The sequence below is a fragment of the Hemitrygon akajei genome, chromosome 4 (genome assembly GCF_048418815.1).
Source record: "Hemitrygon akajei chromosome 4, sHemAka1.3, whole genome shotgun sequence".
In the NCBI taxonomy this organism is placed as follows: domain Eukaryota; kingdom Metazoa; phylum Chordata; class Chondrichthyes; order Myliobatiformes; family Dasyatidae; genus Hemitrygon; species Hemitrygon akajei.
Genome location: NC_133127.1, coordinates 110,854,340 through 110,880,652, shown reverse-complemented (window position 1 = coordinate 110,880,652; position 26,313 = coordinate 110,854,340). Strand labels below are relative to the sequence as shown.

The 26,313-nt window shown below is 47.4% G+C and overlaps 1 protein-coding gene across 3 annotated transcripts in view; it reads left to right on the top strand.

Annotated features, from left to right (window-relative positions):
* The window catches only part of myo16 (myosin XVI), a 1,004,680-nt gene that overhangs the window by 711,086 nt on the left and 267,281 nt on the right, over positions 1-26,313 (top strand). For all 3 annotated transcript variants that reach the window (XM_073043171.1, XM_073043172.1, XM_073043173.1), the window contains one exon: positions 4,901-6,088. In XM_073043171.1, coding sequence (XP_072899272.1) covers positions 4,901-6,088 — 1,188 coding nt within the window. The remainder of the gene's footprint in view (positions 1-4,900; positions 6,089-26,313) is intronic.

Genomic DNA, 26,313 nt, shown 5'->3' with positions numbered 1-26,313 from the left:
TAGGGTTTGAAAGCATAATATCTAACTGGACATTAGTCTAATGACACTTGACATTTTAACTCAGTAGAAATACTTAAGCAGATGGAGTGTGGAACCAATAATTGGTCATTGTGACGGAGGCTCAAGTTGATAGATGTACATACAACAAAGCAACATGTCTCCGTGACCCAGCAGAAAAATATTACAGGTTGTGGTCATTTGGACTGAAAACAGTAAAGTGCTGGAATTATTCTGCAGCTCAGGCAATTAATGTTTTAAACCTCAAGGTAATTTTCAGCAGAATTTAACACACATGACTTATGGTGAATTCAAAGCCTCTTTCAGTGACTGCAATATAATTCAATCCTCAATGGCTTTACTATGTTTTGGTGTACACACACACACACACACACACACACACACGCACACACACGTGCACACACGCGCGCACACACACACACACGCGCGCGCGCGCATTGAGGTGATTAGTACAATCTGACATGTTTTCTCCAATGTTAATCTGCTGGTCAAAATCAGATTCTCCTCTTTGTACTTTCATTTCCGATCTTGCTCCTTCCAGTGGAGTTTCAGCTTTCCTCTGTCTTCTTGATTGGTGGTTCTATTTTCTCCATGTACTTGTTCCTTTTGTTTTACATTTTCTTCCTTTACTTTGTAAAGGACTATGTAACAGTTTCTTCCCCCAAGCTATCAGACTCCTCAATACCCGAAGCCTGGACTGACACTTTGCCCTACTGTCCTGTTTATTATTTATTGTAATGCCTGCACTGTTTTTGTGCACTTTATGCAGTCCAGTGTAGGTCTGTGGTCTAGTGTAGCTTTCTTTGTGTTTTTTTTATTACGTAGTTCAGTCTAGTTTTTTGTACTGTGTCATGTAACGCCATTGTCCTGAAAAACGTTGTTTCATTTTTACTATGCACTGTACCAGCAGTTATGGTCGAAATGACAATAAAAGTTGACTTGACTTGAAGCAGTGTTAAGGTTTTGTTATCCTATTATTGACACCTTTCTTCATCCTTTAAGATTTTATTGGTTTCAACTGGTCAAAATGTTACTTTTTCATTCGTACATTAAAATATTAAGTCAAATGAATCAGCAAAATTCCTGAGATTCCCAGACATCAGCTCCACAATGATACTATCTGACCAATATTTTAGAACAGCTTAATTTCTGTCATATGTACAGTTGAAATCAGAAGTTTACATACACCTTAGCCAAATACATTTAAACTCAGTTTTTCACAATACCTGACATTTAATCCTAGAAAACATTCCCTCTTAGGTCAGTTAGGATCACTATTTTATTTTAAGAATGTGAAATGTCAGAATAATAGTAGAGAGAATGATTTATTTCAGCTTTTATTTCTTTCATCATATTCCCAGTGGGTTAGAATTTTGTTTCATTCCTCCAGTCAGAACTGGTGTAATTGAGTCAGATTTGTAGGCCTCCTTGCTCGCACATGCTTTTTCAGTTCTGCCCACAAATTTTCTATCGGATTGAGGTCAGGGCTTTGTGATGTCCGCTCCAATACCTTGACTTTGTTGTCCTTAAGCAATTTTGCCACAACTTTGGAGGTATGCTTGGAGTCATTGTCCATTTGGAAGACCCATTTGCGACCGAGCTTTAACTTCCTGGCTGATGTCTTGAGATGTTGCTTCAATATATCCACATTATTTTCCTTCCTCATGATGCCATATATTTTGTGAAGTGCACCAGTCCCTCCTGCAGCAAATCATCCCCACAACATGATGCTGCCACCCCCATGCTTCATGGTTGGGATCATGCTCTTCAGCTTGCAAACCTCACCCTTTTTTCTCCGAACATAATGATGGTCATTATGGCCAAACAGTTCAATTTTTGTTTCATCAGACCAGAGGACATTTCTCCAGAAAGTAAGATCTTTGTCCCCATGTGCACTTGCTGTCTGTAGTCTGGCTTTTTTATGGTGGTTTTGGAGCAGTGGGTTCTTCCTTGCTGAGCAGCCTTTCAGGTTATGTCGATATAGGACTCGTTTTACTGTGGATATAGATACTTGTCTACCTGTTTCCTCCAGCATCTTCACAAGGTCCTTTGCTGTTGTTCTGGGATTGATTTGCACTTTTTGCGCCGAAGTACGTTCATCTCTAGGAGACAGAATGTGTCTCCTTCCTGAGTGGTATGATGGCTGCGTGGTCCCATGGTGTTTATACTTGCGTGCTATTGTTTGTACAGATGAACATGGTACCTTCAGGCATTTGGAAGTTGCTCCCAATGATGAACCAGACTTGTGGAGATCCACAATTTTTTTCTCTGAGGTCTTGGCTGATTTCTTTTGATTTTGTTTGTAAACTTCTGACTCACTGGAATTGAGATATAGTCAATTAAGAGTGAAATAATCTGTCTGTAAACAATTGTTGGAAAAATTACTCATGTCGTGCACAAAGTAGATGTTCTCAACATCTTGCCAAAACTATAGTTTGCTAATATGAAATCTGCGGAGTGGTTAAACAATTAGTTTTAATGAATTCTACCTAAGTGTATGTAAACTTCTGACTTCAACTGTACTTATGTTTTTCTTTGCCTGATTATACTAAAATTTATGAATTAACTCAAACAAAAGCCTTAGGTTCAACCTGCGTATTACAAGATGTGGGCTTAGTATAAAGTAAATAATCTTAGAAGCTATGGTCTGGTCAGTAATTAATGCAAACCCAAATGACAACAAAAGTACAGCTGAAGGTGATTTTTGTCCAGTGCTCTTTATTGGAGCATGCTGTTTTTTTGTGTGTGTGTTGGTTTTGCTTCAAAGCCAGTGGAGGCACAAGAAATGTTTCCATTTCAAACATTCACCACATTGACAAACTGCTCCAAAATCAAACAACACAAGTGGATGAACATAGGTCTCTTTTGAAGTTAATGTAAACTATGATAGCATTCACATTTTTCTGTTTGAGAATTAAATGTTATCATTATTCACAATCATTTTAAGCAAAATGTCCATTGTTTCGTATTTTTTCCCAGTCACCTTCCATCAAAAGCTCTACCATAGGCATTATGGGAAACAAATCAATATCTGAGCTACATCAATTCTAGTGGTCTATATTGGACCTAAAGGGAATCATTTTTAATAGTAGATGTTCTTCCTGTTTGGACTGAATATCCTGTTTCTGTTTAAATGTGAATTCTGAAGTGGACAGGATATTATATTCTACTGGAAGTAAAACAGAGGAGAGATTATTCATACACTATGAGTACCTGGCTTATCAGAATAATCAGTTTTAATTTATGAAACATGTACCTCATTCAAGATTCAAGGTTATTTAATGTCATTTCCAGTACACATGTGTAAAGGAGAACAATATAATTATTACTCTGGGTCTGATGCAGTGCAGAATTAAAATACATTAAGATAAAGAGCACATTAATTAAAAAAACAATAACTGTAAATACATAAGATAGCTTCTGGGCCAGCTGGTGGTGTAGTGTCATCAGCACTGGACTGTAAGGTGGATGATCATGAGTTCAAATCCGGCCAGGTATAGCAGCAGTATCTGTGGGGAAAACAGTTCTGGCAATCTACTTCTATATAGACAGTGACTCAATAGGCCTCATCAACAACAACAATAACTAGATAGCTGATAAAGAACTCTGTGCAAAAGTCTTAGGCACCCTAGCAATATATGTGTGCCTAAGACTTTTGCGCAGTACTGTAGTAATTTTCATGACATATATGAATGATGATAAACCTGATTAGATTCTGATACTGGTCTCTATTGTGGACTGACTGTGGGAAGGGGACAGGGAGAGGGGATTCATGGTTGGAAAAGGGGAAGGGAGAGGCAAGAGAGTGAGAAACTCCAGAAAGAAATTCTGTAATAATCAATAAACCAAATGTTTGGAATCAAATAATCAAATGGCCTTGCCTGGTGTCTCAGGATCGATTGTGTCTTCACCCGCACCACATCCCGCACCTGGCATTTCTTCTCTGCCACCTGTCCCACACCCCTCCTACAGCACTCCACCCTTGCCATTCCCTACATCCTTTGTTCCCATCAGATTTACAAATTCCATGTTAACAAATACAGTACTCTGCAGCCAGAACCTCAAGTGTTAAAATAAAACATCTCAAATTTATAATGTTGGAAATTAATCTTTACTTCTCAGAGCATGTATGATAATAATTTATCTTCTCAAGGTGATTTAATCAAGCAGGAGAAAATTAGTCCAGCTTTCTACACTTGATATTGAAAAGGTGTGGAGCTCAAATGCAACCAGGAGTTGGATGGGCCACAATGTTCCATTACACTCACCTGACATTGTTTTGAGATCCAAGATCAATGGCTAAAATTGTCAGGAATAGGCCTAATGGTATTTTTCTGTGCTGTAAACTTTCTGTGATTGTCTGATTCAATTATTATGGCTTACAGGATAATCAAAGTCCTCAGGAGAGGAAAGAGAAAAAGGGCATAGATTTTCATACTGCTTTTCACGGACTAAGGACTTCCTGAATCACTTCAGTTTATAAAATACAAATGAAATAAAGTAACTGTTAAGATCTTCTACAATTTGTGAAAGACATACTTTGTGTACAATATGATAATAACTGGATAGTTTGCAGATTTTAATTGAAATGCGATCATTGATCAAGACATGGAAATGTCTGCCTGCTTCTGAAATGGTGCCATTGAATCTTTTACATTCTCTTGAAAGAAGGGACAATTACCTTCCCACACCATGGGATGTGGGAGGAAACCCATGCAGTCACATGGAAAATGTACAGTCTCTACAGAGACAGTGTCCAAGGTCAGGATGCTATGAGGCTGGTACTATTCAGACTCACTAGAGGAAATATGGAGATTTCAGTAAAGAGGGAATAGATGCTCTTTTTAAATTGGCCTAACCTTTTCATTCCTTTCCTCCACAGTTTTGAGCAAACCAAGACCGCATAGTGATGATTATAGCACAATGAAAAAGATTCCTCCACCAAAGCCTAAAAGAAGCCCCAACACCAGACTGACGGGTTCATATGAAGAGATTTATGTAAGAAAGCCATCTGCATTTAAATTCACTTGCACGACTAAAGCAGCCCCATGTACTGGAACTATTCAACGTGCCGCATCAGCTGATAGTCCTCAATGTGGCGCGTTCAGTCTCCATCTGTCACACAAAGATGACATTGAGCCAGTTTATATAGAAATGGGTGGAGCCGGAGGGACAGGTTGGAGTTATCTGGTGGAGATGGAGAGTCCTGATCAAGGAGAATCTGTTTATGAAGAGATGAAATACTGTTTGCTGGAAGACAGCTCAAGTTCTTCTAACTTTTTAGATGAGGCAGTTTGTCCTCCACCTGCTTCTGAAAGAAAATCTCCAACAATAACTGATGATTTTAGAACAGGCAGTCCCATCATGACCAGCTGCAAAGATCTGGTATGTGACATTCCAGCACCATTTCCAAACCTCCTTCCACACAGGCCACCTTTGCTAGTATTCCCTCCAACACCAGTGCAATGTTCCCCTGCCTCTGATGAATCTCCCCTTACACCTCTAGAGGTTAAAAGGTTGCCAGTGCTGGAAACTAATCTGAGTTATCCTGTGCAGTCAGATGAAACATCACCCACATCACCACAGTTCTCAAGCCATCAAAAAGGAGAAAATAAGCCACCGACATCTCCTGGATTGGGTGTATTCAATGTATCAGGAAAGATGTCTCCACCCCCAACCACTCCTCCTCTTCCACTGGTTTCAACTCCACCCTATAAGCCAACTTCACACTTTATTTTCCCACCGGACATTCCTACATCTTGTTTTTCCAATTCAGGAAAATTAGCTTCAAGCACAGACGTTCCCAAAGTATCACAGAAACCTAATCCCTTTCAAGGAGGAGCCATATCTACAAACTCAGCTAGATTATCTTCGTCACCAGTAAAAAGCTGCAGGACAGAAACTGGGAAGCACATTTCCTCCTCCACAGTGAATATGTCACTACTACCTTACTCCTCCACTATCTCCAGACCCATCACCAGCCCACTTGATGAGCTGAGCAGTCTTTTCAGCTCAGGAAGAAGTCTTCTACGAAAATCAGCAGCAGGAAGAAAAATACGGGAGCAAGCCAGTAAGTATTTTCATCTTTTAAAAGGTTAGACATATTGGTAGTGGGGCAGGGACTGGAGTATGGACACTATTCTATCTGGAAGTACTGCAATTGATCTTAGCAATGCTATCTTTGAGAATGTATTGAAGCCTCACTCCAAGTACTCAAGCACATAATCCAGGCTGACTCTTCAATAGAGGAGTGAATTTTGTCCTTTGTGTAAGATATCTGTGCTTCCTGGTAGATGTAAAAGTCTCCACAGCATTTCTTGAGGGGCAAGAGGAATTCCCTTCAGGTCTGAACTAACATTTATCATTCTATGATAATCAGTAAAGCAAACTATCTTGTCCTATTTCTGATTTATGCGGAAACTGGCAGAAATAGTTGCATTTTGCTCCACTTCAATCATGACTGTAGTGAATGTAACAAAATTTGGCTCACTCAAAGGACATGAAAATTGTGATCTAAAGCTCCTTTCATTCTATTTATAACAAACATTAGGCAGTTAATTGAGAAACATTAGAGAAGTTATTCTTCTAAAAATAAGCTGTCCTTTGTAAGTACGTACAAACTTGCGTGTATAAAAGTGTGGACTGGTAAAGCATCTTATGATAGCTTATCTATGAATTAGTTCATTACTTTGGAAGTGAATCCCTGCTATGGAGATGAACGTACAGGACAATATGTTCACAGGAAAATTCCACAAAACAGCAGTGATAAAATGAAATAAAATCTCTCTATGAGACAATTGATTACCAAAAATATATTGACCTGGTCTCTTTCACTCCATAAAAGAAAGGATTTGTCAAATACATTCATATGCCTTCTCCCAGTAAGAAGTTGTTGAATAAAACTGTGAAAATAACTTTACAAATTTGCCTGAGAGAAGTACACATTAAAGAAATAATATAAATTTACCTTTTCTCATCAAAATGCTAAACCATTAGAATTTCAAATATTACTATACTTCAAAAGTTTAATTGCAAATAGTTAGCAACAACAATTTTTGTATTAACTTCAAAAAAGCTGCCAATTTCTCCAAATAACTGAAGCTCCTTACATCAGTTTGCTGGGAATTAGAAGGTGAAATTTGTCTCTGGCAATTAGTACGAAAGTCATATTAGACTCATTGTACTCACCTTCAGACATTCAGTTTCCTTGACTTCAGCTGGTAGTCAATTCTATTGCATATCATTAGTGCTGGTATTAAAAGGCAATTTGCTCTACCTCTATCAAGAGAAAATCTGCAGATGCTGGAAATTCGAGCAACACACACAAAATGCTGGAGGAACTCAGCAGACCAGGTAGCATCTATGGAAAAAAAGTACAGTCGACTTTTTGGGCTGAAATCCTTCAGCAGGACTGAAGAATAAAAGCTGAGGAGTAGATTTAAAAGGTGGGGGAAGGGAGAGAGAACACCCAGGTGATAGGTAAAACCTGGAGGGGAGGGATGAAATAAAGAGCTGGGAAGTTGATTGGTGAGATGAGGTGAAAGAAGGAAAAAGGGATGGGAAATGGAGAACGTGGCGGGGAGGTGGTGGTGTTGGGGAGGCATTACCGGAAGTTTGAGAAATCTATGTTCGTGCCATCAGGTTGGAGGCTACCCAAACAGAATATAAGGTGTTGTTCCTCCAACCTACGTGTGGCCTTAACCCGACAGTGAAGGAGGCCATGAATGGACATATTGGAATGGAAATGGGAAATGGAATTAAAATGGGTGGCCACTGGAAGATCCGGCTTGTTCTGGTGGACGGAGCATAAGTGCTCGGTGAAGCGGTCTCCCAGTCTATGTCGGGTCTCACCGATATATAGGAGGCCACACTGGGAGCACCGAGCACAGTAAATGACACCAACAGACTCACAGGTGAAGTGTTGCCTCACCTGGAAGGACTGTTTAGGACCCTGAATGGTAGTGAGGGAGGAGGTGTAGGGGCAGGTGTAGCACTTGTTCTGCTTGCAAGGATAAGGCAAATCAGAGTAGATAAATCCCCAGGACCTGAAGGGTATTCCCTCGGACCTGAAGGGTATTCCCTCGGACCTGAAGGGTATTCCCTCGGACCTTGAAGGGTATTCCCTCGGACCTTGAAGGGTATTCCCTCGGACCTTGAAGGAAACTGGTGTTGAAATTGCAGGGGCCTTAATTGGAATTTTCTTTACAGAGTTTTACATAGATTTGGTTTCCAAGACACAATTATTAAAACTATACAGACGCTATATGACAATCCTACTGCTAGGATTAAAATCAATGGATATTTATCAAATAGTCTTACCCTAGAAAGGGGCACGAGACAGGGTTGTGCATGGTCACCGCTACAATTCGCGTTATATCTGGAACCATTAGCTCAATACATCAGACAAAATGAGATACTAGGGGAATTACTATTAAAGGGACAGAGAATAAATTAGCTTGTTATGCGGATGACATTTTGATCTATCTAGGGCAACCAACATACTCTTTACCTAAACTGATACAATCCTTCGAACAATATGGTCAATTATCAGGATACAAGATCAACATAGATAAAACCCAATTACTTTCATATTACTATAGCCCATCAAGAGAAATTGAAAGTAGATATCCCTGGGCATGGCACACAGAGTCTTTCAAATATTTGGGCATCATTATGCCAAAAGATTTAGCAAAATTATCAGAATGTAATTATCAGCCTTTATATAAAAAAATTAAGGAAGATATGGCAAGATGGAACCTGATTCATTTTTTCAGTCTCAGTTCAAGTATTGAGTCTATTAAAATGAATATACTGCCCAGACTGTTATATCTCTTTCAGACCCTACCAATAGAGATTAATCAAAATCAATTCAATGAATGGAACAAGATGTTATCAAGGTATATTTGGCTGGGTAAAAGGCCTAGAGTTCGTCTCAAAACTTTGCAATTAGCAAAGGAAAAGGGGGATGGGGACTACCTTTTCTTAGAGATTATTATTTTGCAGCACAGTTGAGAGCTGTGATATGTTGGTGTAACCCATCATATGAAGCTCAATGGAAAAACATTGAGGAGTGGGTACTTCCCATCCCTATATGAGCAATTTTGGGTGATAACAACCTGCAAATGTACATAAATACTATTGATAACCCATGGGTGAAATTGACTCTTAAAATATGGAAAACTACTATAAAGGAATATAATCTAGAGGGAGATATTGCAATTCTTAAATGGTGTGCATATGACTCGGATTTTACACCAAATAAATTGGATACTAGATTTAAAGACTGGACAGCTAAAGGAATAACAGTTCTTTGCAACATAATGAAAGAAGTTACACTGTTCAGTTTTGAAATGCTTAAAGAGAAACACTTATTAGAAAAACAAGATTTTTATCGATATTTACAGATACAACAATATGTTAATAAGATGCTTAAAAATGTAACCAAGGCAAGTACATGCTTGATAGAGCTATTTAGAGAAGCATATAATTCAGATAATGGTAGTAGAATCATTTCAAGCATGTATAAGGGGTTGTTAAATCTTAAAACACATTCGACTTCATACATTAAAGCAAAATGGGAGAAGGAAGGAGGGATAATTATATCTGAGGAAGAATGGACAACAATATGGAGGTATCAATGGAAGGGTACCAGTACACAGAAATGGAGGGAGTTTGGATGGAAAAACTTGATAAGATATTTTATTACACCCTCTCAGAAATCCCATTATGATAGTAACCTCCCTGTTTGCTGGAGAAATTGTGGAAATCAAAATGCAAATCATTATCATATTTTTTGGGACTGCCCTGTTATCAAAAACTATTGGAGGGGGATACACAATGCCCTACAATAAATGTGAAATACCCTTAGGGAGTAAGACCATATATTTTGGATACATAGCTCAAGAATGGTTGAAAAGAGATAAATATTTAATGAATATACTGTTGGTGGCTGGTAAAAAAGACTCTTACTAGGAAATGGTTATCACAGGAGAGCCCAACTTTAAATGCATGGATGGAAATTACAATGGACATTTACAAAATGGAGAAGATAACAGCATCTGTTAACCATAAGCTGGAACAATTTGATTCATACTGGGAAAAATGGTTTAACTACATAATGCCTCATAGGCCTGATTTTATTCTCACAAATCAATGAATATGTGGTAAAAAAAGATCACTCCCTACTTGTACATAGTTTTTTCCTTTTGCTTGTTCTTCTTTCCGCTCTTTTCTATAGGTGTATACCTCAGATAAATACTTTGTGGAGATTTGTGATATATATGATTATATGATATGTACAATGTCTGAAATACATCTTACGGAAATGTTTGTTTGATGAAGAACTTCAATAAAAAATAAATTACAAAAAAAAAAGAAATTGCAGGGGCCCTAGCAGATATATTTAAAATGTTGGTATCTACGGGTGAGTTGCCGGAAGATTGGAGGATAGCTCATGTTGTTCTGTTGTTTAAAAAGGCTCTAAAAGTAATCCAGGAAATTATAGGCCAGTAAATCTGATGTCGGTAGTAGATAAATTATTGGAAGGAGTACTAAGAGATGAGATCTACAAGTATTTAGATGGACAGGGACTTATTAGGGAGAGTCAACACGGCTTTATTCATGGTAGGTCATGTTTAACAAATGTATTAGAGTTTTTCGAAGAGGTTATCAGGAAAGTGGATGAAGGGAAGGCAGTGGATGTTGTCTACATGGACTTCAGTAAGGCCTTTGACAAGGTCCCACATAGGAGGTTAGTTAGGAAGATTCAGCTAGGTATACTGTACATGGTGAGGTAGTAAATTGGATTAGACATTGGCTCACTGGGAGAAGTCAGAGAGTGGTGGGAGTGTGGAATGAGCTGCCAGATGAAGTGGTAAATGCAGGCTCACTTTTAACATTTAAGAAAAACTTGGACAGGTACATGGATGAGAGGTGTATGGAGGGATATGGTCCAGGTGCAGGTCAGTGGGACTAGGCAGAAAAATGGTTTGTCACAGCCAAGAAGGGCCAAAAGGCCTGTTTCTGTGCTTTAATGTTCTATGGTTCTATGGTAAGTGCCAGTAAGGAGATCAGTGGGGAGTGACGAATGGACAAGGGAGTCGCGTAGGAAGTGACCCCTGCGGAAAGCAGAAAGTGGAGGGGGGGTTGGGAAAGATGTGCTTGGTGGTGGGATCTCATTGGAGATGGTGGAAGTTTCAGAGAATTTTATGCTGGATGTAGAGCTGGTGGAGTGGTAGGGTGGCAGGAGGATGGGGTAAGAGCAGATGTGCGTGAAATGGAAGAGATGTGGTTGAGGGCATTGTTGATGGTGAAGGAAGGGAAGCCCCTTTCTTTGAAAAAGGAGGAGATCATTCTAGAATGAAAAGCTTCATCCTTAGAGCAGATTTGGCGGAGACAGATGAATTGAGTCCTGACGAAGAGTCTCGGCCCAAAACGTCGACAGTGCTTCTCCCTATAGATGCTGCCTGGACTGCTGTGTTCCACCAGCATTTTGTGTGTGTTGTTTGAATTTCCAGCATCTGCAGATTTCCTCATGTTTTCTCTGAGAATAGGGATGGTGTTTTGCGGTAGTGAGAGTCCGTGAGTATGTATTAGACATCGGTGGATAAGCTGTCTCTGGAGATGGAGACAGTGAGATTGAGAAAGGGAAGGGAGGTGTTGGAAATGGACCAGGTGAATTTAAGGGCAGGGTGGAAGTTGGAGGCAAAGTGATGAAGTCAACATGTTCAGCACGGGTGCAGGAAACAGCACCAATGCAGTCGTCAACATAGCGTAGGAAAAATGTGGGGCGGTCACCTGTATATGCTTGGACCATAGATGGTTCCATGTAGCCAACAAACAGACATGCATAGCTAGGACACATGCAAGTGTCCATGGCTACATCTTTTGTGCACCCATTTTAATTCCACTTCCCATTTCCATTCTAATATGTCCATCCATGGCTCCTTAGATTGGAGGAACACCACCTTATATTCCGTTTGAGTAGCCTCCAACCTGATGGCATGAACATCGATCTCTCAAACTTCCGGTAATGCCCCACATCCACACCTTTCATTTCCCATCCCCTTTTCCCTCTCTCACCTCATCTCACCAATCAACTTCCGAGCTCTTTACTTCATCCCTACCCCTACAGGTATCACCTATCACCTAGTGTTTCTCTCTCCCCTCCTCCCACCTTTTAAATCTACTCCTCAGCATTTTTCTCCAGTCCTGCCAAAGGGTTTTGGCCCAAAACATCAACTGTACTTTTTTCCATAGATGCTACCTGGCCTGGCAAGTTTGTCCAGCATTTTCTGCATGTTTTGCTACCTTTGCTTGTCTATGAGAACATTTTCTACAGTACAAAATGTGCTAGCAGAGCTAGAGCAACTCCTAGCTCCCCTAACAGAGGACCAAATGTACGGGGGCGAAGATTTTGAAAATAAATGGTCCGTGAGATCTGCTACCTGTTAATGTTAGAGATGCAACCAAGGCACCGATAAAAATGCTGGAGCAACTCAGTGGGTCATGCAGTATCTATGGGGGAAAAGGGATTGTCAATGTTTTGGGTGTCAACAATTGGGAAACATGGACTCTCCATTTCCCTTCACAGATGCTGCCTGACCTGTTAAGTTCCTCCAGCATTCTCCAGATTCCAGCATCTGCATTCTCCTGTATCACCCATGATCCTGATGTCCTATTGGCCCTAAATATCCTAACCTCCAGATTATTTTAGACAATTGCAGATGACATGGTATATTAAATCGTTATATTTTGCAGTTTGCTGTCCACTACAATGCAGGCAGATGGATGTTTCTATACCAGGTTGTGAAATAGCAGGTCAATATACTCTCCACTACACATCTATAAAAGTTTGTCATGGTTTCAGATCTCATGCCGAATCTTCTCAAACTTTTAAAGAAGTTGAGGCACTGCCATGCTTTCTTCATAATTGCACTTATGTGCTGGTCCCAGATAGGTCCTCTGAAATGATGAGGGAATTTAAAGTTACTGACCGTCTCCATCTCTGATCTCCCTGTAATGACTGGATCATAGACCTTCCAATTTCCTCCTCTTGAAGTCAGTAATCAGCTCCTTGGTCTTGTTGACATTGAGTGAGGGGTTATTGTGGCACCACTTTCCCAGATTTTCAATCTTCCTCTTATATGTTAATTCATCACCACCTTTGATTCAATGACCGTGGTGTCATCAGCAAACTTAAAAATGTCATTGGAGCTGTGCTTAGCTCCACAGTCATAAGAGTAAAGCAAGTAGAGCAGGGGCTAACGACATGGCCTTGTGGTGCACCTGTGCTGATGGACATTGTGGAGATGTTGTTGCCAATTTTGTTGCTTTGAAGTAAAGAACTAATTCAGCCCTTTGGCTTTTCCACCTATCCCCTTTTAGCTTACACACCTTCCCCTGCTTCACCTTTTTATTTTGGCTTCTTCCCCCTTCCTTTGCAGTCCTATTGAAGGGCTTTGGCCCAAAATGTTGACTGCTTATTCATTTTCATAGATGTTGCCTGATCTACTGAGTTCCTCCGGCATTTTGTGTGTGTTCCTCTGGATTTCCATCATCTGGGGAACCTATTGTGTTTGTTATAATGATAATGCAATAATCATTGGAGAAATTTAGTCTACATATGAACAGGGTGAAATAGCAGCAACAGAGTGACAGCTGTTTTGATTGAGAATGGATTTCTAAACATTTAAATTTCTATATGTTCTTATAATATAGAAGACTTTTCAGCTTATCAAGCTTATGGTGGCTCCTGGAGTGGTCCCAATAGCCCAGTAGTTTTTCCTATCTGACCACCCAGATTCTATAATTTACTAGGGTAATTTCCAGTAGCCAATCAGCCTAGGAACTCACATGTCTTGGGATGTGGCAGGAAACTGGAATAGCTAATTGAATTGTGTACAATCTCAAGGATTATGTGGAGCTACACGCTAACTAGACCGGATGTCAGGATTGAACCAGGGTCACTAGAGCAGTATTTCTGCAGCTTAACTACCTGTACCATGATTATGAAATCAATGAAGAAAAGATTATTTTAAATTAGTACTGTGTAATCAGAAAGGATTAATCAATATTTTGAACATAAAGCGGCCTTTAGTAAAGGGTGATCACAAATGCAAAACTTGTAAATAAAATTCTGAAACCAATGTCATAAATCAAACAGACTATTAAGCCAGGAGTTACATTACATTGAAATTATCAGAGTAAACCAGCAATGAATAACATTTAAAGACTTAATGCATAGTTTATAGTAAGTACATAAACTTTAAGGCAATAAAGCCCAACTATAACTGTGGCCCATCAAGAAAAATTAAACAGTGTTAGATGAAAGGAAAAGGCTCATAATGTCATCAATAAAGCAATAATGCTGAGGTTTGTGAAAATGTTCAGTATTCAGCAAATCCAGATAAAGACATTGATAAGAAAGCAGAATCAAAGAACAATGGAAACGGACCTTTCAGGCAAGCAGCTGTGCACCAAGCATCCTGTCATGCCCATCCCATTTCTTTCTCTCCACATTCCCCTCAACTACTTCCCATTCTCCCACTCACCTTCATAACAAAGACAAATACGGTGGCCAGTTAACCTACCAACAACCCAAATTTGGGATATTGGACAGAACTGGAGAACCTAAAGAACCCACACAATCACAGGGGGAATGACACACAGCACCAGAGATCAGGATTGAACCTGAAATTGTGAGGCAGCAATTCAATTAGCTGCACCACTGTGCTGTCCGATAAAAATTGAAAGTAGGACTTTAGAATATTCTGATGAGAATCATAAAAGTACACAGTAAAAAGCTTCCATATATATGTAAAAATTGAAAGCTATACAAATACAAATAAAAGTACATAACATTAAAGAATAGCAGAGAAATGAATTGCAGATTTTCTTCGTGCCTTCTTGCATAAAAACTCAGATAGTTTAACAGAAGCCATCGAGAACTTGTTTGTGGTGAACGAGGAGTTCAAAGAAATTAGCAAGCAATAAGAAAGGCAACTTTAGACTTCATTAAAAAAGGTTTTGAATACAGCAATAATGAACACACTGCAATTTTATAGTGCATCAGGAGAAATGTCCGTGGATCTGAAGAAGGAAATACATTCAGTAGAGGGAATTCACCAGAATGACTCCTGGGAGGTTGAGGGTGAGAAGAGGGAGGATGTGCAGTAGATTAACACAACAGGAGAGGTAGAGCAACCAAGCCTCTGCTCACTTGACACAAACTAAAGAAAACCTGTAGATGCTGGAAATCCAAGCAACACACACAAAATGCTGGAGGAACTCAGCAGGCCAGGTGGCATCTATGGAAAAGAGTACAGTCAATGTTTCCGGCTGAAACCCTTCGGCAGGGCTAGAGAAAAAAGCTGAGGAGTTGACTTAAAAGGTGGGTGGAGGCGAGAGAAAAACACAAGGTGTTAGGTGAAAGCTGAAGGGGAATGGATGAGGTAAAGAGCTGGGAAGTTGGTTGGTGAAAGGGACAGAAGGCCACGGAAGAAAGGGAGGCGATGGGCAGGCAAGCAGATAAGGTGACAGAGGGTAACGAGGATGGGAAAGGGTTAAAGGGGTGGGGGTGAGGGACATAACCGGAAGTCTGAGAAATCGATAGTCGTGTCATCAGGTTAAAGGCTACACAAACAAAATATAAGATGTTGTTCCTCCAACCTGAGTATGCCCATATCACAACAGTGGAGGAGGTGCTGTATCGGAATGGGAAGTGGAATTAAAATGGATGGTCACTGGGAGATCCTGCTTGTTCTGGCAGATGGAGCGTAGATGTTCGGCAAAACGGTCTCCCAACCGACATTAAGTCTTACCGATATAGAGGAGGCCTCACCGACACAGTAAATCAGCCCAACAGGTGAAGTGTCGCCTCATCTGGAAGGGCTGTTTAGAGCCCTGAATGGTAGTGAGGGAGGAGGTGTAGGGGCAGATATAGCACTTGTTCTGTTTGCAAGGATAAGTGCCAGGAGGGACATCAGTGGGGAGGGACAACTGGACAAGGGAGTTGAGTAGGGAGCAATTCCTTTGAAAAGCAGGAAATTGAGGGGGCGTGGGTGTAGATGTGCTTGGTGGTGGGATCCTGTTGAAGGTGGCAGAAGTTTCGGAGAATTATGTGCTGGACGCAGACTAGTGGGGTGGTAAGTGAGGACCCTGGTAGGGTGGTGAGGGTAGACGTGTGTGAAATGAAAGAGATGTGGTTATGGCAGTATTGATGGTGGAGGAAGGGAAACCACTTTCTTTGAAAATCAAGGACATCCTTTTCATTTCAGAAGGAAAACCTTTATCCTGAGACCGTCCCTTCCTCCACCATCCAGACTGAACAAATGTGTGGGAAATGAGGCCACAGTAAGATGGGAATGTGGGAACAAAGCCACATTGCAACAGAGAGAGTAGGAACTGGGACCACAGGGAGATTGGAGCGTGGGATCTGGTGTCACAGGGAGATTGAAGTGTGGGAACTGGGGCCACAGGGAGATTGGAGTGTGGGAACTGGGGCCACAGGGAGATTGAAGTGTGGGATCTGGGGCCACAGGGAGATTGGAGTGTGGGATCTGGGGCCACAGGGAGATTGGAGTGTGAGATCTGGGGTCACAGGGAGATTGCAGTTTGGGATCTGGGGCCACAGTGTGACTGGAGTGTGGCAACTGGGGCCACACGGAGATTGCAGTGTGGGATCTGGGGCCACAGGGAGATTGGAGTGTGGGAACTGGGGCCACAGGGAGATTGGAGTGTGGGAACTGGGGCCACAGGGAGACTGCAGTGTGGGATCTGGGGCCACAGGGAGATTCGAGTGTGGGAACTGGGGCCAGAGGGAGATTGGAGTGTGGGAACTGGGGCCACAGGGAGATTGGAGTGTGGGAACTGGAGCCACAGGGAGATTGCAGTGTGGGATCTGGGGCCACAGGGAGATTGCAGTGTGGGATCTGAGGCCACAGGGAGATAGGAGTGTGGGAACTGGGGCCACAGGGAGATTGAAGTGTGGGATCTGGGGCCACAGGGAGATTGCAGTGTGGGATCTGGGGCCACAGGGAGATAGCAGTGTGGGAACTGGGGCCACAGGGAGATTGAAGTGTGGGATCTGGGGCCACAGGGAGATTGGAGTGTGGGAACTGGGGCCACAGGGAGATTGGAATGTGTGATCTGGGGCGACAGGGAGATTGCAGTGTGGGATCTGGGGCCACAGGAAGATTGGAGTGTGGGAACTGGGGCCACAGGGAGATTGGAGTGTGGGAACTGGGGCCACAGGGAGATTGAAGTGTGGGATCTGGGGCCACAGGGAGATTGGAGTGTGGGACCTGGGGTCACAGAGGGTTTGGAGTGTGGGGACTGGGACCACAGGGAGATTGGAGTGTGGGAACTGGGGCCACAGGGAGATTGGAGTGTGGGAACTGAGGCCACAGGGGGATTGGAGTGTGGGAACTGGGGCCACAGGGAGATTGAAGTGCGGGATCTGGGGCGACAGGGAGATTGGAGTGTGGGAACTGGGGCCACAGGGAGACTAGAGTGTGGGAACTGGGGCCACAGGGAGATTGCAGTGTGGGAACTGGGGCCACAGGGAGATTGTAGTGTGGGAACTGGGACCACAGGGAGATTGGAGTATGGAACTGGGGCCACAGGGAGATTGGAGTCTGGGGACTGGGACCACAGGGAGATTGGAGTGTGGGATCCGGGGTCACAGGGAGATTGCAGTGTGGGTTCTGGGGCCACAGGGAGATTGGAGTGTGGGATCCGGGGTCACAGGGAGATTGCAGTGTGGGTTATGGGGCCACAGGGAGATTGGAGTGTGGGATCTGGTGCAACAGGGAGATTGGAGTGTGGGAACTGGGGCCACAGGGAGATTGGATTGTGGGAACAGGGGCCACAGGGAGTTTGGAGGGTGGGATCTGGGGCCACAGGGAGATTGAAGTGTGGGATCTGGGGCCACAGGGAGATTGGAGTGTGGGAACTGTGGCCACAGGGGGATTGGAGTGTGGGAACTGGGGCCACAGGGAGATTGGAGTGTGTGATCTGGGGCCACAGGGAGATTGGAGTGTCGGAACTGTGGCCACAGGGAGATTGAAGTGTGGGATCTGGGGCCACAGGGAGATTGGAGTTTGGGAACTGAGTCCACAGAGGGATTGGAGTGTGGGATCTGGGGCCACAGGGAGATTGGAGTGTGGGAACTGGGGCCACAGGGAGATTGAAGTGTGGGAACTGGGGCCACAGGGAGATTGAAGTGTGGGATCTGGGGCCACAGAAAGAGTGGAGTGTGGAACCTGGGGTCACAGAGAGTTTGGAGTGTGGGGACAGGGACCACAGGGAGATTGGAGTGTGGGATCTGGGGCCACAGGGAGATTGGAATGTGGGATCTGGGGCCACAGGGTGATTGGAGTGTGGGATCTGGGACCACAGGGAGATTGGAGTGTGGGATCTGGGGCCACAGGGAGATTGGACTGTGGGATCTGGGGCCACAGGGAGATTGGAGTGTGAGATCTGGGGCCACAGGGAGATTGGACTGTGGGATCTGGGGCCACAGGGAGATTGGAGTGTGGCAACTGGGGCCACAGGGAGATTGGAGTGTGGGAACAGGGGCCACAGGGAGATTGAAGTGTGGGATCTGGGGCCACAGAAAGAGTGGAGTGCGGGACCTGGGGTCACAGAGGGTTTGGAGTGTGGGAACTGGGGCCACAGGGAGATAGGAGTGTGGGAACTGGGGCCACAGGGAGATTGAAGTGTGGGATCTGGGGCCACAGTGAGATTGCAGTGTGGGATCTGGGGCCACAGGGAGATAGCAGTGTGGGAACTGGGGCCACAGGGAGATTGAAGTGTGGGATCTGGGGCCACAGGGAGATTGGAGTGTGGGAACTGGGGCCACAGGGAGATTGGAGTGTGTGATCTGGGGCGACAGGGAGATTGCAGTGTGGGATCTGGGGCCACAGGAAGATTGGAGTGTGGGAACTGGGGCCACAGGGAGATTGGAGTGTGGGAACTGGGGCCACAGGGAGATTGAAGTGTGGGATCTGGGGCCACAGGGAGATTGGAGTGTGGGACCTGGGGTCACAGAGAGTTTGGAGTGTGGGGACTGGGACCACAGGGAGATTGGAGTGTGGGAACTGGGGCCACAGGGAGATTGGAGTGTGGGAACTGAGGCCACAGGGAGATTGGAGTGTGGGAACTGGGGCCACAGGGAGATTGAAGTGCGGGATCTGGGGCGACAGGGAGATTGGAGTGTGGGAACTGGGGCCACAGGGAGACTAGAGTGTGGGAACTGGGGCCACAGGGAGATTGCAGTGTGGGAACTGGGGCCACAGGGAGATTGTAGTGTGGGAACTGGGACCACAGGGAGATTGGAGTATGGAACTGGGGCCACAGGGAGATTGGAGTCTGGGGACTGGGACCACAGGGAGATTGGAGTGTGGGATCCGGGGTCACAGGGAGATTGCAGTGTGGGTTCTGGGGCCACAGGGAGATTGGAGTGTGGGATCCGGGGTCACAGGGAGATTGCAGTGTGGGTTATGGGGCCACAGGGAGATTGGAGTGTATGATCTCGGGCCACAAGGAGATTGCAGTGTGGGATCTGGTGCAACAGGGAGATTGGAGTGTGGGAACTGGGGCCACAGGGAGATTGGATTGTGGGAACAGGGGCCACAGGGAGATTGGACTGTGGGATCTGGGGCCACAGGGAGATTGGAGTGTGAGATCTGGGGCCACAGGGAGATTGGACTGTGGGATCTGGGGCCACAGGGAGATTGGAGTGTGGCAACTGGGGCCACAGGGAGATTGGAGTGTGGGAACAGGGGCCACAGGGAGATTGAAGTGTGGGATCTGGGGCCACAGAAAGAGTGGAGTGCGGGACCTGGGGTCACAGAGGGTTTGGAGTGTGGGAACTGGGGCCACAGGGAGATAGGAGTGTGGGAACTGGGGCCACAGGGAGATTGAAGTGTGGGATCTGGGGCCACAGTGAGATTGCAGTGTGGGATCTGGGGCCACAGGGAGATAGCAGTGTGGGAACTGGGGCCACAGGGAGATTGAAGTGTGGGATCTGGGGCCACAGGGAGATTGGAGTGTGGGAACTGGGGCCACAGGGAGATTGGAGTGTGTGATCTGGGGCGACAGGGAGATTGCAGTGTGGGATCTGGGGCCACAGGAAGATTGGAGTGTGGGAACTGGGGCCACAGGGAGATTGGAGTGTGGGAACTGGGGCCACAGGGAGATTGAAGTGTGGGATCTGGGGCCACAGGGAGATTGGAGTGTGGGACCTGGGGTCACAGAGAGTTTGGAGTGTGGGGACTGGGACCACAGGGAGATTGGAGTGTGGGAACTGGGGCCACAGGGAGATTGGAGTGTGGGAACTGAGGCCACAGGGAGATTGGAGTGTGGGAACTGGGGCCACAGGGAGATTGAAGTGCGGGATCTGGGGCGACAGGGAGATTGGAGTGTGGGAACTGGGGCCACAGGGAGACTAGAGTGTGGGAACTGGGGCCACAGGGAGATTGCAGTGTGGGAACTGGGGCCACAGGGAGATTGTAGTGTGGGAACTGGGACCACAGGGAGATTGGAGTATGGAACTGGGGCCACAGGGAGATTGGAGTCTGGGGACTGGGACCACAGGGAGATTGGAGTGTGGGATCCGGGGTCACAGGGAGATTGCAGTGTGGGTTCTGGGGCCACAGGGAGATTGGAGTGTGGGATCCGGGGTCACAGGGAGATTGCAGTGTGGGTTATGGGGCCACAGGGAGATTGGAGTGTATGATCTCGGGCCACAAGGAGATTGCAGTGTGGGATCTGGTGCAACAGGGAGATTGGAGTGTGGGAACTGGGGCCACAGGGAGATTGGATTGTGGGAACAGGGGCCACAGGGAGTTTGGAGGGTGGGATCTGGGGCCACAGGGAGATTGAAGTGTGGGATCTGGGGCCACAGGGAGATTGGAGTGTGGGAACTGTGGCCACAGGGGGATTGGAGTGTGGGAACTGGGGCCACAGGGAGATTGGAGTGTGTGATCTGGGGCCACAGGGAGATTGGAGTGTCGGAACTGTGGCCACAGGGAGATTGAAGTTTGGGATCTGGGGCCACAGGGAGATTGGAGTTTGGGAACTGAGTCCACAGAGGGATTGGAGTGTGGGATCTGGGGCCACAGGGAGATTGGAGTGTGGGAACTGGGGCCACAGGGAGATTGAAGTGTGGGAACTGGGGCCACAGGGAGATTGGAGTGTGGGAACTGTGGCCACAGGGGGTTTGGAGTGTGGGAACTGGGGCCACAGGGAGATTGGAGTGTGTGATCTGGGGCCACAGGGAGATTGAAGTGTGGGATCTGGGGCCACAGGGAGATTGGAGTGTGGGAACTGTGGCCACAGTGGGATTGGAGTGTGGGAACTAGGGCCACAGGGAGATTGGAGTGTGTGATCTGGGGCCACAGGGAGATTGCAGTGTGGGGACGGGGACCATAGGGAGATTGCAGTGTGGGAACTGGGGCCACAGGGAGATTGGAGTGTGGGAACTGTGGCCACAGGGAGATTGAAGTGTGGGATCTGGGGCCACAGAAAGAGTGGAGTGTGGAACCTGGGGTCACAGAGAGTTTGGAGTGTGGGGACAGGGACCACAGGGAGATTGGAGTGTGGGATCTGGGGCCACAGGGAGATTGGAATGTGGGATCTGGGGCCACAGGGTGATTGGAGTGTGGGATCTGGGACCACAGGGAGATTGGAGTGTGGGATCTGGGGCCACAGGGAGATTGGACTGTGGGATCTGGGGCCACAGGGAGATTGGACTGTGGGATCTGGGGCCACAGGGAGATTGGAGTGTGAGATCTGGGGCCACAGGGAAATTGGACTGTGGGATCTGGGGCCACAGGGAGATTGGAGTGTGAGATCTGGGGCCACAGGGTGATTGGAGTATGGGATCTGGGACCACAGGGAGTTTGGAGTGTGGGATCTGGGGCCACAGGGAGATTGGAGTTTGGGAACTGAGTCCACAGAGGGATTGGAGTGTGGGATCTGGGGCCACAGGGAGATTGGAGTGTGGGAACTGGGGCCACAGGGAGATTGAAGTGTGGGAACTGGGGCCACAGGGAGATTGGAGTGTGGGAACTGTGGCCACAGGAGGTTTGGAGTGTGGGAACTGGGGCCACAGGGAGATTGGAGTGTGTGATCTGGGGCCACAGGGTGATTGGAGTGTGGGATCTGGGGCCACAGGGAGATTGGACTGTGGGATCTGGTGCCACAGGGAGATTGCAGTGTGGGATCTGGGGCAACAGGGAGATTGGAGTGTTGGATCTAGGGCCACAGGGAGATTGGAGTGTGGGATCTAGGGCCACAGGGAGATTGGAGTGTGGGATCTGGGGCCACAGGGAGATTGGAGTGTGGGATCTGGGGCCACAGGGAGATTGGAGGGTGGGATCTGGGGCCAAAGGGAGATTGGAGTGTGGGATATTGGGCCACAGTGTGACTGGAGTGTGGCAACTCGTGCCACAGGGAGATTGGCGTGTGGGAACTGGGGTCACAGGGAGATTGCAGTGTGGGACTGGGGCCACAGGGAGATTGCAGTCTGGGATCTGGGGCCACAGGGAGATTGGAGTGTGGGATCTGGGGCCACAAGGAGATTGCACTGTGGGATCTGGGGACCACAGGGACATTGGAGTGTGGGATCTGGGGCCACAAGGAGATTGGAGTGTGGGATCTGGGGCCACAGGGAGATTGCAGTGTGGGAACTGGGGACACAGGGAGATTGGAGTGTGGGGACGGGGACCACAGGGAGATTGGAGTCTGCGGACTGGGACCACAGGGAGATTGGACTGTGGGATCCGGGGCCACAGGGAGATTGCAGTGTGGGTTCTGGGTCCACAGGGAGATTGGAGTGTATGATCTGGGGCCACAAGGAGATTGCAGTGTGGGATCTGGGGACCACAGGGAGATTGGAGTGTGGGATCTGGGGCCACAGGGAGATTGGAGTGTGGGATATGGCGCCACAGGGAGATTGGAGTGTGGGGACCGGGACCACAGGGAGATTGGAGTGTGGGGACTGGGACCACAGGGAGATTGGAGTGTGTGAACTGGGGCCACAGGGAGATTGCAGTCTGGGATCTGGGGACAACAGGGAGATTGGAGTGTGGGATCTGGGGCCACAAGGAGATAAGAGTGTGGGATCTGGGGCCACAGGGAGATTGGAGTGTGGGATCTGCGGCCACAGGGAGATTGGAATGTGGGATCTGGGGCCACAGGGTGATTGGAGTGTGGGATCTGGGGCCACAGGGAGATTTGAGTGTGGGATCTGGGGCCACATGGAGATTGGAGTGTGGGATCTGGGACAACAGGGAGATTGCAGTGTGGGATCTGGGGCCACAGGGAGATTGCAGTGTGCGATCTGGGGCCACAGGGAGTTTGGAGTGTGGGATCTGGAGCCACAGGGAGATTGGAGTGCGGGATCTGGGGCCACAGGGAGATTGGAGTGTGGGGATGAGGACCACAGGGAGATTGGAGTGTGGGGACTGGGACCACAGGGAGATCGGAGTGTGGGATCTGGGGCCACAAGGAGATTGCAGTGTGGAAACTGGGGCCACAGGGAGATTGGAGTGTGGCTACTGGGACCACAGGGAGATTGGAGTGTGGGATCTGGGGCCACAGGGAGATTGGAGTGATGGGACTGGGGCCACAGGAAGATTGGAGTGTGAGAACTGGGGCGACAGAGAGACTGGAGTGTGGGAACGGGGGCTATAGGGAGATTTGAGTGTGGGAACTGGGGCCACAGAGAGATTGAAGTGTTGGATCTGGGGCCACAGGAAGTTTGGAGTGTAGGGACTGGAACGACAGGGAGATTGGAGTGTGGCAACAGGGGCCACAGGGAGATTGGTGTGTAGGAACTGGGCCACAGTGAGATGGAAGTGTGGGATCTGGGGCTACAGGGCGATTGGAGTGTGGGAACTGGTTCCAAAGGGACACTGGAGTGTGGGATCTGGGGCCACAGGGCTTTTGGAGTGTCAGAACAGAGCTGCAGTAAGATTGGAGTGTGTGAACTGGGGCCACAGGGAGACTGGAGTGTGAGAACTGAGGCCAAAGGGACATTGGAGTGTGGGAACTGCGTCCACAGGGAGGTTGGAGTGTGGGAACTGGGTACACTGGGAGATTGGTGTGTGAGAACGGGGGCCACAATGAGACGGCTCTATGTAAACGGGGGCCACAATGAGGCTGGAGATTGGGAACAGCGGCCACAGTGAGACTGGAGTGTGGGAACTGGGGCCGCAGGGAGATTGGAGTGTGGAACTGGGGTCACAGGGAGATTGCAGTGTGGGATCTGGGGCCACAGGGAGATTGGAGTGAATGATCTGGGGCCACAAGGAGATTGCACTGTGGGATCTGGGGACCACAGGGAGATTGGAGTGTGGGATCTGGGGCCTCAGGGAGATTGGAGTGTGGGATCTGGGTCCACTGGGAGATTGGAGTGTTGGGACTGGGGCCACAGGGAGATTGGAGTGTGGGAACTGGGGCGACAGAGAGACTGGAGTGTGGGAACGGGGGCTATAGGGAGATTCGAGTGTGGGAACTGGGGCCACAGAGAGATTGAAGTGTTGGATCTGGGGCCACAGGAATTTTGGAGTGTGGGGACTGGGACCACAGGGAGATTGGAGTGTGGGAACTGGGGCCACAGGGAGATTGGAGTGTGGGAACTGAGGCCACAGGGGGATTGGAGTGTGGGAACTGGGGCCACAGGGAGATTGAAGTGCGGGATCTGGGGCGACAGGGAGATTGGAGTGTGGGAACTGGGGCCACAGGGAGACTAGAGTGTGGGAACTGGGGCCACAGGGAGATTGCAGTGTGGGAACTGGGGCCACAGGGAGATTGTAGTGTGGGAAATGGGACCACAGGGAGATTGGAGTGTGGGGACGGGGACCACAGGGAGATTGGAGTGTGGGAACTGGGGCCACAGGGAGATTGGAGTCTGGGGACTGGGACCACAGGGAGATTGGAGTGTGGGATCCGGGGTTACAGGGAGATTGCAGTGTGGGTTCTGGGGCCACAGGGAGATTGGAGTGTATGATCTCGGGCCACAAGGAGATTGCAGTGTGGGATCTGGTGCAACAGGGAGATTGGAGTGTGGGAACTGGGGCCACAGGGAGATTGGAGTGTGGGAACAGGGGCCACAGGGAGTTTGGAGGGTGGGATCTGGGGCCACAGGGAGATTGGAGTGTGGGAACTGTGGCCACAGGGGGATTGGAGTGTGGGAACTGGGGCCACAGGGAGATTGGAGTGTGTGATCTGGGGCCACAGGGAGATTGGAGTGTCGGAACTGTGGCCACAGGGAGATTGAAGTGTGGGATCTGGGGCCACAGGGAGATTGGAGTTTGGGAACTGAGTCCACAGAGGGATTGGAGTGTGGGATCTGGGGCCACAGGGAGATTGGAGTGTGGGAACTGGGGCCACAGGGAGATTGAAGTGTGGGAACTGGGGCCAGAGGGAGATTGGAGTGTGGGAACTGTGGCCACAGGGGGTTTGGAGTGTGGGAACTGGGGCCACAGGGAGATTGGAGTGTGTGATCTGGGGCCACAGGGAGATTGAAGTGTGGGATCTGGGGCCACAGGGAGATTGGAGTGTGGGAACTGTGGCCACAGGGGGATTGGAGTGTGGGAACTGGGGCCACAGGGAGATTGGAGTGTGTGATCTGGGGCCACAGGGAGATTGCAGTGTGGGGACGGGGACCATAGGGAGATTGGAGTGTGGGAACTGGGGCCACAGGGAGATTGGAGTGTGGGAACTGTGGCCACAGGGAGATTGAAGTGTGGGATCTGGGGCCACAGAAAGATTGGAGTGTGGAACCTGGGGTCACAGAGAGTTTGGAGTGTGGGGACAGGGACCACAGGGAGATTGGAGTGTGGGATCTGGGGCCACAGAGAGATTGGAATGTGGGATCTGGGGCCACAGGGTGATTGGAGTGTGGGATCTGGGACCACAGGGAGATTGGAGTGTGGGATCTGGGGCCACAGGGCTTTTGGTGTGTCAGAACAGAGCTGCAGTAAGATTGGAGTGTGTGAACTGGGGCCAAAGGGAGACTGGAGTGTGAGAACTGAGGCCAAAGGGACATTGGAGTGTGGGAACTGCGTCCACAGGGAGGTTGGAGTGTGGGAACTGGGTACACTGGGAGATTGGTGTGTGAGAACGGGGGCCACAATGAGACGGGTCTATGTAAACGGGGGCCACAATGAGGCTGGAGATTGGGAACAGGGGCCACAGTGAGACTGGAGTGTGGGAACTGGGGCCGCAGGGAGATTGGAGTGTGGAACTGGGGTCACAGGGAGATTGCAGTGTGGGATTTGGGGC